Source organism: Molossus molossus, unplaced genomic scaffold, assembly GCF_014108415.1.
Source record: "Molossus molossus isolate mMolMol1 unplaced genomic scaffold, mMolMol1.p scaffold_m16_p_12, whole genome shotgun sequence".
NCBI lineage: Eukaryota > Metazoa > Chordata > Mammalia > Chiroptera > Molossidae > Molossus > Molossus molossus.
The window spans coordinates 31,910,190-31,926,629 of NW_023425347.1; the positions used below are offsets into that span (position 1 = coordinate 31,910,190).

The window sequence follows — 16,440 nt, forward strand, 5'->3', positions numbered from 1 at the left end:
AACAAGAAGAGTGAAAATGGAGTGTTTCTCTGCTTCTGCAGAACGTTGACCTCCTGTCTCCTCTCCATCCCACTAACCCCAGAAGAAAAGATAATCAGAGGAAATTTAGCAATGGCCAAATATGTGACAAGCATATAAACACCCCGAGGTTGGTGCAGAAGTGTGTGTGTAGCTGTGTGGTTCCTAAGATGGGTGACGGGAAGCTGTGACCAGACCCAGGGGCTTGGGCTGGTTCTGCCTTTCACAGAACTGCTTCTTTGGCAGAGGCTTTTGAGGGGCCCCTGCAAGGGAATGGAAGTAACAGGCTAAGTTCCTGTCCTTGGAGGGCAGAGCCTTTGCTCATGTGTTTTCAGCTGATAGCTGTGTATTTTCCGTGGGACAGGAAAGAGGAGGCTCATTAATAAACAGACGGAGGGAGTTGAGTGGAGACTGTTGACCAGTCCTTTCTGAAGTTTGCACTCTGACTTTCCCGAGAAAACGCAGCTTTTGTCATTGGAGAGCCTTGATCGCTGTTCCCTACCTAGAGCCAGTGGCGAGGGCTGCCCCAGGCCAGTTTTGCTGAAGAAAAGACTGAACTGTAGAGGCTTCTGCAGGGCTAAATGCAAACCATGTGTGTGACCCGGGCTTCCTCCCTCTGCCGAGCTCTGCACATTTGGCACAGGGACGGGTTTAGCTCAGATGCAGTGGGGTATGTAATGAAAAGTGGGATGTTTACTGTGTTAGGAGATACTCACAGTGCACCCCACAGTGAGCCTCGGGATGGGGGAGTGTTCCCTGGCAACCGCAGTCCCCAGGTGTGAACAGCTAACCCCCTTCCCCAAAAGGTTCAGAGAGCAGGCTCCTCCACCTCTGAGTCTGAGGCTGTGTGCTTGGGCACAGGGCGCTCTGCTTTGGCTGGGGCGAAACCCAGGCTGCCCACCCCCGTTTTCAACGCACTGAGAGAAAGGTCCCCAAACTGCCAATGGCCTCTTATTACAGTTTCAACGTCTCACCTCCCAAGCCCTACAGTGAGAGGCAGTGGACAGTGTTTCCGGATTGCAGGTGCTGGTCAGTGGCTCGTGCAGTCCAGGTGGTGGTGGTTTCTTCCAAGGTTGTAGGCACTGAAATCCTGGGGATTCGTCCTCAGCTATCAGAGATTTTAACCACTATAACTGCCTGTCCACAGGAGACTCTAGAAACAACAGAACAGCCCTGGCTGGTTTGGCTCAGCGGTTGGAGCATTGGCCTGCGGACCAGAAAGTCCCAGGTTCAGTTCCCGCTAGGGGCACATACCAAAAAAAAAAAGAAAGACACTCATTTCGCCCTGGCTGGTTTGGCTCAGCGGTTAGAGTGTCGGCCTGCGGTCTAGAGAGACCCAGGTTCGGTTCCCACTAAGGGCATGTACCTAGGTTGCAGTTTGTCCCCGGCCCTGGTTGGGTCATGCGGGTGGCAGCCACTCGATGTGTCCCTTTCACATCGATGTTTCTCTCTCTCTCTTCCTCTCTCTCCCTCCCGCTCTATCTGAACAAAAAAATGAAAAAATGTCCTTGAATGAGGATTTAAAAAAAAAAAGAAGAGAAACAACAGAACAGCCTTATGGTGTAAGGCCTTCTGGTCTGATTGCTTCTGCCCATGATTGAGAAGAACATCAGATAAAATGGCAAAGGGAGAAATGGTCTTTCGGAATGCACACGCATGTAATATGTGTCTCTCTTCCCCTCTTCTCCTTGTCGACTGCAGGGGAGACTGCAGGGAGGCAGCAAGTCCCCACCTCCCCGCCGGCCTCGGAGAACAGCAGCGCGGCCCACAGCATCGGCAGCACGCAGAGCACGCCCTGCTCCAGCAGCAGCACGGCCTAGCCCAGCGGCCACGAGGGCGCGGCCTGACCACACGTGTGCCAGACTCCAGGAAGGCTTGATTGTGGTTCCTTCGAAAAGAGAGAGTGAATTTCAATATAAACATCGCCTGTTGTATTTACATCCTTCCCCCCCACCCCCGCCCCCTGCCCAGGGCTAATCTAAATGTGACCCCTGGACTTCCATGTGAGAAAGCTAAGGTGGTGGCCTTCTCTACCAGCCCCTCACAGGTTTGGGGGTTTTCAATGTGAAACACATGCCAGTTTTTAAAATGCTGCTTTGTCCAGGTAAGAACATCTATCATTTGGGGCCCTGAGTTTTACCCAGACTCAAAGAGCTGGTAAAAGGATGATAGCCAGAGAGTAAGTAGAACCAGTGAGATGTGGCCAAAGATTCCTTTATAACTGAACCAAGATGTCAGACAAAAGAAATGCTTCAAGACTCTAAGTGCATTCCTCCTGTCTAATTTGCACCTTCTGGATGCACACTTCTCACCTGCTGCCACACCCGTGGGGGCCCTGTGCTCGCTTAACAGGTGCTGCCCTCAGGGACTGCGTCCTGACACACATCAAGGCGACATTCCTTTCTTGTGCCCTGGGCCAATCCAGTGCTGAGGGCATTATCAGCATCCTCCCTCTTCCCACACTAGACACCGACTGCAAAAATGTCTTAATGCAAACTTCCTATTTCTTTATAGGCATACAGAAATAGAAAATGGCCAAAATCTGGGACTGCAGATGTGTGCCCATTTATTACATTGTGTTCTGATAAATTAATGTATAAATCAGGGCAAAATTTACTTGTAAAATTAAGGAGGAATTTGCTCAGTGATATATATGCCAGTAAAAGTATATAATATGTCATCTGGCATGTTCGTTTTCTCAGCTGAAGAAAAAAATGTCCTATGCATTTAGGGTTGAAACTTATTCTTAAATATATTTGGGGGGAATTAGTGTTTCTACTCTAAACATGTCAACCTTTTTAATAGACCCTTTTGTGAAATCCAAGCTCTTGTAAGATACAGTGCAGGGCAGGTCCTGTTATTTAAACTGTGTCACCAGTTTTGCCAAGAAAGTGCTCAGATAGGGAAAAGGGCACTCATTTGGATTGCTGTCGTTCTCCTGCCTTAAATATATCTCAAACTCAAAAAGGATTTAATAATGGAAGAAAATGGAATAATATCATGCCACTTTGCAGCTAAAATAAGCTCAACTGATACCTCTATGTTAAAAAAGAATGCCAGGGGGAAATGTCCATGCCAAGTCGTTTACTACTGAGGACAGCGTCATTGCAAATAAATAACATTCTTTTTCCAGATCCGTGCCCACCCATCAACCCACCCACCCAACGACTCAAAATTCTACAGATAGAACAGGCTAGATTCTAATACGTATTCTAATAAGCAAATCTCACTGCCCTTAAAGTAAGGAAGTTGTGCCGGGTTCTCTGTGAGTGGAACCTTCAGTAGGAAATGCTGATGACACCCAAGACTTAGCTAAGGGCAGTGTCTGCAAGGCAAACAAAGTTACCCAATTATAGAGTAATATTCGGATTGATTTGATAGGCATAGATGTTCAATCAGGATAATTTTAATTAAAACAGAGGACTTGAAGATTTGCAGGTTGTCTACATTGGTAATTTTGCATATTTCCATGTACAAATGAAGATATGAGATTGGAGAATTCTTTTTCCTTCAGTTAATTTTTTTTTTAACATAAGGGTATCAGAGTGGAGGACCTAGATTACGCTACCTGTGTTTGAAAATAATGCGCTTTGCCTAACCTTCAGCAGAATGTATTGTTTAAGCATATTCTATGTATAAAAAGGTTTAAAGATGTCTTCAAAGAAGACTAGAGTCTTTAAGTCACTTATAGCTATATTTTACTACAAAAATTTGTGTATAAAGATATATTTAAGTGTTTTAGATTTAAAAAGTTACTCCATATGAAATGTTTAATTTCAGTTACTGTGAATTCTTTTGATCAGTTCTTTGCTTTTTAAAAAGCCCTTTTCATCCTATCAAAAAGAAAAGTAGCTATTTAGAAGTATTAAAAGATCCAATTCTTAGATGGACAGGGTTAAAACTTTTTGTAATATATTTAAATGTATATTTTTGAGAGAGATGCTACATTGCCAATGATTTATAATTTAAAATTAATTTACAAATTTATAGATGCAAATCAAAAGATTTTAAAAGAAAGAGAAGAAAAAAGTCAACTTTTATTTGTTTGGGTCTGATTGTCAAAAGTATTATTCAGATCAAGAAATCCATGTTGCTAAAACTTGATTCCATGTTAATCGGAGAGTGAATGTCATTAAATATTTCTGAAATGTTTCTTTAAAAACGAGCATAAAAAAAAAACTATTTTCTCCCTAGTTTCTTGTTACAGCATTTCCAGTTGCTTCAGACTTCACAGTTTTAATACAAAATACAAGCTCAACTTTATAACACATTTTGCAAGTTTCTATAAACTGTTGTTATATTCCAGTTAAACTCTTCTATCTGCTGTCTTTTGTTACTTCTGCAGGCGACACCCTGGATTTGCAGAGGCCATTTTGGTTTGTTTCGTTTGATGCTAACGCTGTTGTTGAGATGCTCTGAACTCTAAGGCAGATTGTTGTGTGACATCCTACAGCTTTTCACCATGTGGTGTTTACCAGCTGTTGCTCTGTATTCTGAAAGCCAGAAATTCCTTCTGTCTAAGCTGTTTCTGTAGCATTTTCTGAACCACCACAACAACAAAAATGGTCTTTTCCTTGTCTGTAATAAGATTATAAACCCATTTCCTGTGTGTTTTCTGTTGTGGGCATGATTGTGAGCCTGTGTGGGGCACACTCACATGCCTGTCTTTGTGTACTGTAACTACCTCATGGTTTGAGTGATGGTTGTACTGCTGGGTGTGTTAACAGAGCACATTATGTTGAGGAAATTGTGTGTGTGATTTTTTTTCTGTTTGTTTTAGCTGGGGGTTGTTCATGAAACTGACAGATGTATTTCTAAAAAGGACTATTACCAGTTTCCAAATACAATACTTCTCTCCTCTGGTTTTTCCTGAATGAGCCTGATTTTTGTTGCTGTTTTTCATCACCTATGAGGGTAAAAAGAGTACCCTTAAAATCCCTGTGGCCAGTTTGAACACCCCTGTTGTATGTAGTCTTTTCTCTGTTAAGTGTGTCAGCAATTTTGTGAACATGCTTAGATGTATAGTTTTGATAACCACCGTTTTAAGTACTTTATTTGTGCATAATAAAAAGATATATATCAATTATTAATACATGTCTTGTTTGGTCATCATTAAATTCTACCCTCAGGCTGCTATAACCCTTTTTCATTGTGACTTTCTCCCAAATGTATCTTCTGATGCAACTGTGTTAATGAGGAGGAGGGAGGGGAAAGGCTGGGGGGGGGGGTGAAGGCTAGGAGGAGGGGGAGGAAAGGCTGGGGGGGGGGAAGGCTAGGAGGAGGGGGGGGAAGGCTAGGAGGAGGGGGGGGAAGGCTCACTAGAGCAGAGGGAAGGGGTGGACGGCCCGAGGAAGGCTGCCACGGGAACGGTCACTCTTGTCAGAAAATCGTGGCAGGAGACCGAGAAGCTGAGTCCGCTTTGGAATCCTTTCCTGGGCTTTCTGTCCATCTCCTGGAGGCGAGGAAAGAGAAATGACATGTACTCTGTGTCCCCTTCAAATACTCCAGTGCTGCCTGTGGCATGTTCTCAGCAAGGTGCTGCCACCTTCCAGCCGCCCAAGCCAGAAACCTGCGAGCCCGCCCCCCCCCCCCCATTAATAAATCCAAGTTTATTCCACCTTCGGAATATCTCTGTCCCCAAACCACTCAGTTACTTCTACTCCTCTTGCAGTCACCCGACTCCGAGGCCCGTTGCCTCTCGGGGAATCACTGCAGTAGCCTCAGCAGTGCCCTGCCGTCCCGGCCTGCTCCCCTCCAGTTCTCCACCGTGTCGCCAGAGGAACCCTAGAGAGACTCAGATCACGTCGCTTCTCAATTTAAAGCCTTTCAGTAATTCCTCCATTCGCCTTCCAGATAAAGTTCAACCCCTTCAACGTCATCTGAAGAGAATAATCTGCCTACCTCCCAGCCACTTCTCACCTCCTTAGAGCTCACCAGATATATTTGGTATGAATATAAAGGTTTTACTATCAAAGATTAAATTGTAATATTGAATATGTGTTTACAAGTTTCACTCTTATTTTCCTATCTTCTCCCCTTTTAAGAATTAGTAATGTAGAAATAGAAATCCAAAAGGGTCTACAAGGCCAGCGACCACCCCCACCTCCCACAGGTAGATGCTCACCTACCCAGTGAGGAGCTTCCGCAGCATCTCACAGCTGTGAGGTTGGAGTCCTTGTTACAGAGGAGAGTCCAGCCATTTTCCAGCATCAAGACTACACCTTGGAGCTAGCTTCTCACTGAGAATAGAGGCAGAAATTGGCAGTTCCACTAATTTTTCTTTTATCCTCACCCAAGGACATTCTTGCATTTATCTTCAGCTAGAGAGGGATGAAGAGAGAGAGAGAAACATCAATGTGAGAGAGACACATCGACTGGTTGCCACCCACACAACCCCAACCAGGGCCGGGGATAAACTGCAACCGAGGCACATGCCTTTAGCAGGAACCAAACCCGAGACGCTGGTCCACGGGCCGACACTCTTAATTGAGCCAAACTGGCCAGGGCCCACTAATTTTTAAAAAAATCCTCACTCAAAGATATGTTTTTATTGATTTTCTAGAGGGAGAGGAAGGGCAAGAGAGAGAGAGACATCTGTGTAAGAGGGAAACTTCAATCAGTTGCCTCCTGTATGCAACCCAATTGGGGATCAAACCCACAACCTAGGCATGCGCCCTGACTGGGAATTGAACCTGTCACCTTTCTGGTGTACGAGACAATGCTCCAACCAAGTGAACCAACTAGCTAGGGCAGCGGTTCCACTAATTTTTCTTCCATTACATTCTCTTTGTATCTACTGGAGCAGAAACCTAGGCGACCCATAAGGCAATCCATAAAGACTTCAAAGAGTCTATTAACTACATGAAATTATATGTAAAATTTTGCATTGATATATCTGGGGTTTTTTTGTTGTTGTTTTGAATTTCTTTGGTGAAAGAGTCCGTAGCCTTTTTGCAGTTACATCCTCAAAAACAGTTATTTTTCTTGCACACACAGTGTGTATGTATAAAAGAAATGCAAACAAGACAGACACAAGTGGCGGTGAGAAAGCCCTCGCAGTCCTCGCCTTGGAGGTAACACTGATTTAGTGGATGTTCCCGGACGCTCCCTTACATTCATATCAACATGTACATGTCACTGTAATGAATAAGATCATATTCTAACATTTGTGACTTGCTTTTTCACATGGCACATCTTCTATAAGACTTCATTAGATGAGTGCTGATCATTGCTATTTTACTCAACTTCCCTTAAATCGCCAGAGTAAAGCATGGCATAGTAGGAGGCAAAATAAAACAAAGCTATTTGCTAATGCTCTTTCCCACCCTCTTCTGTCCCTTCCCTGGGAGGACAGATGTTAACAGCCTTTTTCTAACTCAAACATATCAAAACCAGTGTTCACAAAGAGACAAATTTTTGTTTCGTTTACTAAAACGGGATCACAATATACGTACTCTGAAACTTGCCTTTTTCACTCAACATGGACCTTCCTCTAGATTAATATAGAATATATTCATGCTTTTTAATGGCTGTATAGTATTGCATAAAATGAATTTAGCCAATTCACTAGTGATGAACATTTAGAGGTGTTATTTTCAGGGTTTTGCCAAGATACTCTGCTGCAGTTAATATCCTTGAATATCTGTCCTTGCATTCTAGTGCTTTGAAGCAAAAAACAAACTACAATGTCACAAGGAGAAACTGACAAATTCATCATCACAGTAGACTATTTTAACCTATTACTCTCAGAAGCTGGCGAATCAAAAAAATTTGGATATGGAAGAATTGAACAATGCATTTAGAACTAATGGGCATACATGGAATCCTACATTCCTACATTTGAGAATTTTGTACAAATGGAATATTCATAAAAATTGACCACTACTAGACCATAATGGAATTCTCAGCAAATATCACAGAATGTAATCATACTGATCAAGTTCTTTAACCACAAGGCAAGCAGTTTCAAAATCAGAAAAGGGTAATTTAAAAATATTCAATACATTTGGAAATTTTAAAACAATTCTAAATAATTTATTGTTCAAATAAATACTCATATCAGAAATTTAAAAATATAAAGGCTTGAAAAACAATGAAAATTCTAAATTCAAACATGCAGCAAACAAAGCAGTACTTTGTGAGAAATTTATAGTTATAAAATGCTTAGATTGAAAAAAAGGTGTGTGGGGGGGTTGAAAGTGAACGTGTATCCAATATAGCAAGTTAGGAAACAATGCCAAAAACTATTTATTACTTAAAAAGCCTACTAGAGATAGACAAAAACTAAGTAAAAACAAACACACACACACACACACACACACACACTTTAGGAATGAAAAGAGGACAAAATTCATACTGCAGAGATGTTAATGAGCAAGGGATCGCCGCAAACAACTTCCTTCTAATAAATCTGAAAACAGACTGTGTGAATGACGTGTCAGTCAGGGTTCCGTTGGGGGAACAGAAACCACACTGGGCATTTCAACCGAACGATTACCATAAGGAATTGGTCAGTAAGCAGGTGCAGGACGGCTGAAAACGTAAAAAGAGGTAACAGAATCAACACCTGTAGGGAGAATTACATCCTTCGGGCTGCGGATTGTTGAACTTGAAGTTGGGAGAGGCTTGCTAGTCCCAGGGCTGGGATAACCAGGAAGATAGGGAAGGGGAGGGGGACTGTGAACTGGGAGACAAACCACGGTAAATGACACAAACACTTTCCTGCAAAAAAATAATTTGCCAGAACCAATTCAAGAAGTAACAGAAAATCAAAAGTACATTTAGCCATTAAGAAAATCAGTGGTTTGAAATTTACAACAAAACAGAAAACAAAGTTAAAAAAAAACCAACATTGCCAAACTCAGATGGTTTTATAGGTAAGTTCTACCAAGTAGTCAGAAAATTGGTAATGCCAGGATCATGGTAATTCCTTTATTTGGGGGGGGGGGGAGGTGTGGGTCAAAGGGAATGAGTTTTTAATATTAATCTCTGTTACATATTACTTTCTCTAAATGTTGTAGCAAATCACACCGCCCCAGGCTTCCCCATCAGCACTGGGCTGTTGAAACAGAACCTGGGCCACGGGCATCAGACTGTCTGAGTTTGAAACTGGGTTCTGCAGTTGCCAGTTGAGCTAGTTCCTTAAAAACTCTTGAGAGCATTGTCGTGAATACTAAATAAGATAATCCACAAAAACTGTTTAGGATACACTAATCACTTCATAAGTGTCATCTACTTTTTTTTTTTTTATCCTCACCTGAGGATATTTTTCCATTTCTTGTACAGATAAAGTGGGAGGGAGAGAGAGGAAGGGAGAGAGAGAGAGAGAAACATCGACGTGAAGGGACACATCGAGTGGCTGCCACCCGCACGACCAACCAGGGCCGGGGACAAACTGCAACCGAAGTATGTGCCCTCAGCAGAAACCGAACCCGGGTCTCTCCGGACCGCAGGCCGATGCTCTAACCGCTGAGCCAAACTGGCCAGGGCTCATCTACTTTTGTTACCAGCATTACATGTTTTAAATTTTGCCAATCAGATGGTTGAAAATTATATCATTATTTGAATTTGTATTATCCTCCTTGCCAGTGACTTTTAAATTATTATTATATAGTCATTGGTCTTTTCCAGGACTTTCTATACATTTCCATATACTTTGCCCATTTTTAAATTGAGTATATTTTTCTTAATAATTTCCATATTAATGATATGATATCACATGTAATGTATGTCAAATATTTTTCAAATCCATGATGGTCTTTTAATTCATTCTGTTTATAATGGATATTGACAATATAAAATGTTAAATTTTATTTTATTTTTTTTTTATTATTATTTTTTTAATCCTCATCTGAGGACATTTTTCCATTTTTTGTACAGATAGAGTGGGAGGGAGAGAGGAAGAGAGAGAGCGAGAGAAACATCGATGTGAAAGGGACACATCGAGTGGCTGCCACCCGCACGACCAACCAGGGCCGGGGACAAACTGCAACCGAGGTACATGCCCTTAGCGGGAACCGAACCCGGGTCTCTCCGGACCGCAGGCCGATGCTCTAACCGCTGAGCCAAACCGGCCAGGGCTAAAATGTTAAATTTTATGTAGTTGAATATGTTTATCTTTTTCATTTGGCTTCTGGGTTTCATGTCTTGCTTAGGGTGTCTTTAGATACATGCTAATACTTTTATTAATTTATTTTTAAAATATAGACCTTTATTCCACATTTTTGTAATGGTATAAAGATAGGGGTCTATTATTGTTATTGTTTTTTTTTCCAGAGGATTATTCAACTCTATCAGAAGCATTTATTTATAAGTTCATCCATTTCCCACTGAAGTAAAATTTTGAAAAAGAACAGTGAGAGTCATTTGGCTAGCAGATATTAAAATTTAGTATAAAAGTTTATAATAAAAATAGTAAGGTAGTAGCATAGGAAGATTTAAGTAGATTACTCAAACAGATAGATAGAGCAACCAGAAATAGATATATTTCACTGGGGTCTTAACATGTGACAATTAATCATAATTTTCACTAGATTCTTAAAGGATTCTATGATATACACTAATTTTCATTATTTAAAAAAACTAGATCTGAATCTTTCCCTGTTATTTCAAAAATTTAGAGAAAAAGTTGTCTGAAAAGCAAAAATTTGATTGTTAGGTCTTCCCTAAACTTTTCATGGTTCAACGGGGCTGGGCCATGGGGGTGATGTTGCCCCCTCAGTGGACCTGGAGGACAGAGAACTGAGCCAAAAAGATTATTCTCAAGCCTTGGAGTTGGTCTTGCTAGATTTTTAGACTTGCTTGGAACACATTACCCTTCCCTCGTTCCTACTGCTCCCTTTAGAAATGGGAACTGTGAGGGAGGAAAATAATATTCTTTTTACCTTCTGAGTTCTTAGTTGAGACCCCCTGTTACAAAAAATATATTAAGAAGAAGAAAACAAAGGTTTATTAACATGTATGCGTCATGCATATGTGGTAGATACCCGGGGGAAAATGAGTGACTCAAGGAAGTGGCTTTAGAATTCTGGATCAAATACCATCTTAACAGGAAAGGGAGCAGAATGTAGGCCTTTAGGGGAGAGTAAATGATTTTTAGGAAAGAGGAAGGGGTTCTTAGAAGAATAGATGGGAGGTATGATAGTTTGCGACAAAGTTTGGGTGTGGCGTCTATTTCTAGACTTTTATCCTGTAATGAGTCAATCCTCCTTGGTTGATAAAACTCCCACGGGGAGAATTTATGACAATTAAGTTCCTTTTGGAGGATCTGTCTTTAGGCAGATAAGGAGAGGTCAAAGAAAGCCTCTTCCTGAATTTGCTGGTTTTCAAGTGCCTACGGCTTAAAATAATCAATATACCAAAGCAACATATTTTGAGGAACGTGTCCTGAACCTGTCATACTTTGGGGTGGCATATTGTGCTACCCTTCAGCATGTCTATCCCATTGCTTTTCTCACTGCTGTATTTGGGAAACATATAACTTGTTTGGTTTCACAAGTTCACAGCTAGAGAGCAATTTTGCCTCAGGATGAATCATACCTACCGTAATTCTCACTTATATCTGCATTAGATAATATTTAAATGAGACTTTGGGCTTTTGAGTTGATGCTGGAATGAGTTGAGACTCTGTAGACTGTTGGCATGAAATGGGTGTCTTTGGCATGCAAGGACATGAGTTTGGACGACCAGGATAGAATGCTATGGACTGAATGTTTGCATCCTCCACAGTCCGTATGTTGAAGACCTAACCCCAGTGTGAAGCTATTTGAGAAGGGCCTTTGGGAGGTAATTAGGTGCTGAGGGTGGAGCCCTCATGATGGGATTAGTGCCTTTGTAAGAAGAGACCAGGAGAGGCCATACTTCCATCCCTCATGTGAGGGTATGATGAGAAGACAGCCTTCTACGAGCCAGGAAGTGGTCTCTCATCAGATACCAGATCTGCCAGTGCCTTGACATTGGACTTCCAGACTCCAGGACTGTGAGAAATAAATGTCTGTTTTCGAAGCCACCCAGTCTACGGTATGTCGTAGCAGCCTAACTAAGAAACTGTAGAATTGCATAATTTGCTACTATTTCTCCTCTTCTCTTCTCCCCATAGAATTTTATAGAAAAATTAATATTAGCTAAGCAAACATTATTTGTAAAGTTTTGATTTCTTTTAGCACTTGTAAATGTTATAATTATTCTGTAAAGTGAAGTACTATTACCAAGTGCCATTTTCAAGAAAAATGTCAGCATTTTTGTATTCAATTACAAGTTTACCTTCAACATGCTTTTGTAGTGGTTTTAGGTGTACAGCACAGTGTCCAGACAATCACATACCTCACAAAGTGTTCCCCCTGATAACAGTCATGGGATGTGGGGGACAGCATGGGAGTATAGTCAATAGTGTTGATATGACTGGGTGTGATGACGGTGCTGGGGTGTGGGGTGGGGACACTTTGTGAAGTATTTGATTGTTAACATCTTCTTTGTTTTAAAGCAAGTCTAACCAATAGCATTGCTCTTCCCTAACACAATGTGTCTGAAGTTGGGCAAGTGGCTGGTTTAAATTTTGCAGATGTCACTGGTAATTTAAAGTTTGAATTTTGGCATATTTGTTGCCTTTGTGTCTAAATTTCAATCTCAACTTCTTTCAGAGGAACTGAACACCATATGTTGATTTTATTTCACACTTAAAATAAAGGTCAAATGACATCACCTCTCCTTCCTCAGAAGATCACAGCTTGAATGGATTTTTTTTTTTTATCCTCACCCGAGGACATTTTTCCATTTTTTGTTCGGATAGAGTGGGAGGGAGAGTGAGGAAGAGAGAGAGAGAGAGAGAGAAACATCGATGTGAAGGGAACACATCGAGTGGCTGCCACCCACATGACCCAACCAGGGCTTGGGACAAACTGCAACCAAGGTACATGCCCTTAGTGGGAACTGAACCCGGGTCTCTCGGGACCGCAGGCCAACGCTCTAACCACTGAGCAAAACTGTCCAGGGCTTGAATGGATTTTTAATGACCTCTCCATTTACTACCTCTGAGTTATTTTGTGTTTTTTTTTTTTAAAGAAAACAACTTCTGCCCGGCTGGTGTGGCTCAGTGGATTGAACATTATCCCATGGACTGAGAGGTTCCGTTCAATTTCTGGTCAGGGCACATGCCCAGGTTTCAGGCTCCATCCCCAGTGGGGGGCATGCAGGAGGTTGCCAATTGATGTTCTCTTTCACCCTCTCCCGTCCTCTCCCATCCTCTCCCGTCCTCTCTCTCTAAAAATCAATAAAGGAAAAAAAGAATAAAAAAGAAGTGAGGGTTGAGAGTACACACACATACATTTACATCTCAGCCATTTTCTTTTTTTTTGGTTTAAATATATTTTTATTGATTTATTTAAAGAGAGGGGGAGGGAGAGAGAGATAGAAACATAGATTGGCTACCTCCTGCACACCCCCTACTGGGGACTGAGCCCAAAACTCGGGCACATGAGCCCTGACTGGAAATCAAACCAGAACCTCTCAGTCTATGGGCTGCTGCTCAGTCCACTGAGCCACATCAGCAGGGCTTCTTCCTTCTTTTAAACTGACATGTTCTCAATAGTTCTTTCAGCTCAGAAGCCCAGACCTCATGATCCTTTTATAGGCTACTTCGCAACATCTGGACGAGAAGGATGGGCAAGGAGAACAAAAATTTCTCAGTTTTAAAACCTAACTTGGTTCCTTTCACTTGACCAATCAAAGATCTAGAGTTGAAAGTCTTCATAAGTCACTTGGGTGGAGCAGCTTTTGCTGGTCTGTTACTTGTCCAGTTTATAAACTGCCTATGACATAGTTCCTGCAAAGAACACAGTGCTCTTGACAAGAGTGTTGAAATAATGCTGAATTTGAAAAGGGGCAAAACACATGGATTCTGTTTAGTAGAGCAGAAGGGTGGGAAGGGAGAAAACGGGATTATTGGTATTAAAACCCAACCCAGATCGTAACAATCTAAGTGGAAACCAGAGCTTCAAGTATCTACATCAGAAACACAAACTTCTGGGGCCACTACTCTTTCAAGATGAGTACAGCATCTACACAAGGGTGTCTCCATGGAAGAGTCTAGTTAACAAATGTTTTTCCTAAGTGGAGAGGAGAGGCAAAAACAAACACACAAAAAAACTGATGGGAAGTCATAAAGTTTTAACAGGGATTGATAGAATCTAGCACATTTCTTTTTTTTTTTAAATTTTTTTCTTTATTAACTTGAGAGAGAGAGGAAGGAAGAGGGAGAGAGAGATAGAAACATCAATCAAAGAGAGCGTTGACTGGCCACCTCCTACATGTTCCCCTCTAGGGATTTGGCCCACAACTTGGGCATGTGCCCTGACCAGGAATCGAACCAGTGACCTCTTGGTGCATGGGTTGATGATGCTCAAACACTGAGCCACACTGGCTGGGCAGGATCTAGCACATTTCAAAGAGAGTGCTCTAGCCGCAGAGTAGGGAACCGATTGTAGTAGAATGAACAGGATGCACGAGTCTGCTGGGTGTGTTGGTGTACGTTAGAGATGTGGATGACTTAGACTAGGGCTAGGTGATGCAGATGGAGACAAACAGAATACGTTTTGGAAGTGAAGTCAAAAAGAATTTTAGTAATGTGCTGTGAGTAATGGGGTAGATGATGGTGCAACCAGAGGTCAAAAAGTGGTAAAATAACTTACAGATGGAGCCGTTCCTAGCGTTTTATGGAGAAGATTGGATATCGGCACAGCTGTGAAGGACAGCAGGCTCTGAGGAGATGGGGAGAAGGCATATCAGATGGGAAGGAGGGAGTGGAGCAGGCAAGGGGTAGAGGGCAAGGGGTAGGGGACACAGGGCAAGGGAAGGGCTCTGCCCTTCAAAGTGAGTCTCTCTCCTAACTGTTGCTTCTGTTTTTCTTTGCGGCTCAGCTCAGACTCCACAGGCATGAAATGACTTAAAACCAAATCCTCCATTTCCATTATATGCTTCTTTTAACTGCTTCCTACACTTCCTGTTACTGTTTTCTTGTAGTAACTGAAGAGTTTCTATCACGCACATTGGCATTCTGAGAAATATGGTAAAAAGGAAAAAAACCCAACCAGTCAAAATGGGGACTGTCTGGCTGTGTTTAAGATTTGTGGTTTTTATCCTTTGCTGGCACTGTGAAGATTAATAAACGGAAACTTCATGTGAATTGGAGATGGGAAGGCCTGTAGGGGGAGCTCTCACACACTACCTCTCAGTGTTAATTGCCCCAAACAGGAAGAGGAGTACCTTCCATCTCCAACAGGAAGATGTTTTTCTACTCTACTGCTTCAGCAAGAAGGATTTTCTCCTCAACCACTCAGTCAATGAAAGACTTTTACAGCTCAGCCAATGAAAAGCCACTACATTTCAAACTCCCAGTTTTGTCCAAGGGACTCTGCTTACATCAGCCCCTCTGAATTCCCCCTTTCCTCTATAAAAGAACTTTCTTCTCCTTTGTGCTATGGACCTGGGCATAGTTTGCCATAGACTGCATGTCCTTAATCGCAATTCTTTGTCGTTCCTGAATAAACCCATTTTGTAGGAGAAATATCTGGCTATTTGTTTGAGGTCAATGGCACAATAACTTGGACCTGTAATTGAGGGGCAAAGAACAGTGAATTTCCCTAGAGTGCAGGTTGGATGCTCCAATAGATGCTTCTACTTGTAAGGCTAACTTGCAGGCTAAGAAGCTTTTTGTTTTTGCCTCTCCTCTCCACTTAGGAAAAACATTTGCTAACTAGACTCTTCCATGGAGACACCCTTGTGTAGATGCTATACTCATCTTGAAAGAGTAGTGGCCCCAGAAGTTTGTGTTTCTGATGTAGATACTTGAAGCTCTGGTTTCCACTTAGATTATTACGATCTGGGTTTTAATACCAATAATACCAGTTGCCTCCCTTCCCACCCTTCTGCTCTACTAAACAGAAATCCATGTGTTTTTCCTCTTTTAATAAATTCCAAATTGTTTATCAAGGCCTTTGCTCGTCCTTAGCCCAGTCGGTAGGCTTTCTTATTTATTCATCCTTGTCTTTAGCTTTTTTTATTTTTTGTGTTAAACAAAAATACAATTCACATGATTTGAAATTTTAACTCATATAAAAAAGTATATATTAGTAAGTCTTTCGTCTACCCATTCTATTCTCCCCATAGATAATTACCTTTACAAGTTTGACATGTTACTTAAAGCAAATGCAAGCAAATAAGAATTTCTTCTTCTTTTGTCTTTCATTGCATACACCACGGCAGCACACTATACATGTTCTGCACTTTCTTTTCTCATCTAATATATTTTGTGTCTATATCAGAATGTAAGGCAATTCCTTCATTCCTTCTTTACAGCCGTGTCCAATGCTACTGTGGGAACACATTAGCCTGTTTAACCTCCCCCTTTTCTTTTTATTTATTTATTTA

General features: G+C 41.8%; 1 protein-coding gene across 1 annotated transcript in view; it reads left to right on the forward strand.

The window, feature by feature from the left end:
• Positions 1-1,965, forward strand: part of TGFBR3 (transforming growth factor beta receptor 3) — a 201,661-nt gene extending 199,696 nt beyond the window's left edge. The window contains exon 17 of the mRNA XM_036257051.1: positions 1,720-1,965. Coding sequence (XP_036112944.1) covers positions 1,720-1,838 — 119 coding nt within the window. The 3' untranslated portion in view covers positions 1,839-1,965. The remainder of the gene's footprint in view (positions 1-1,719) is intronic.
• The last annotated feature ends 14,475 nt before the right edge of the window (positions 1,966-16,440 follow it).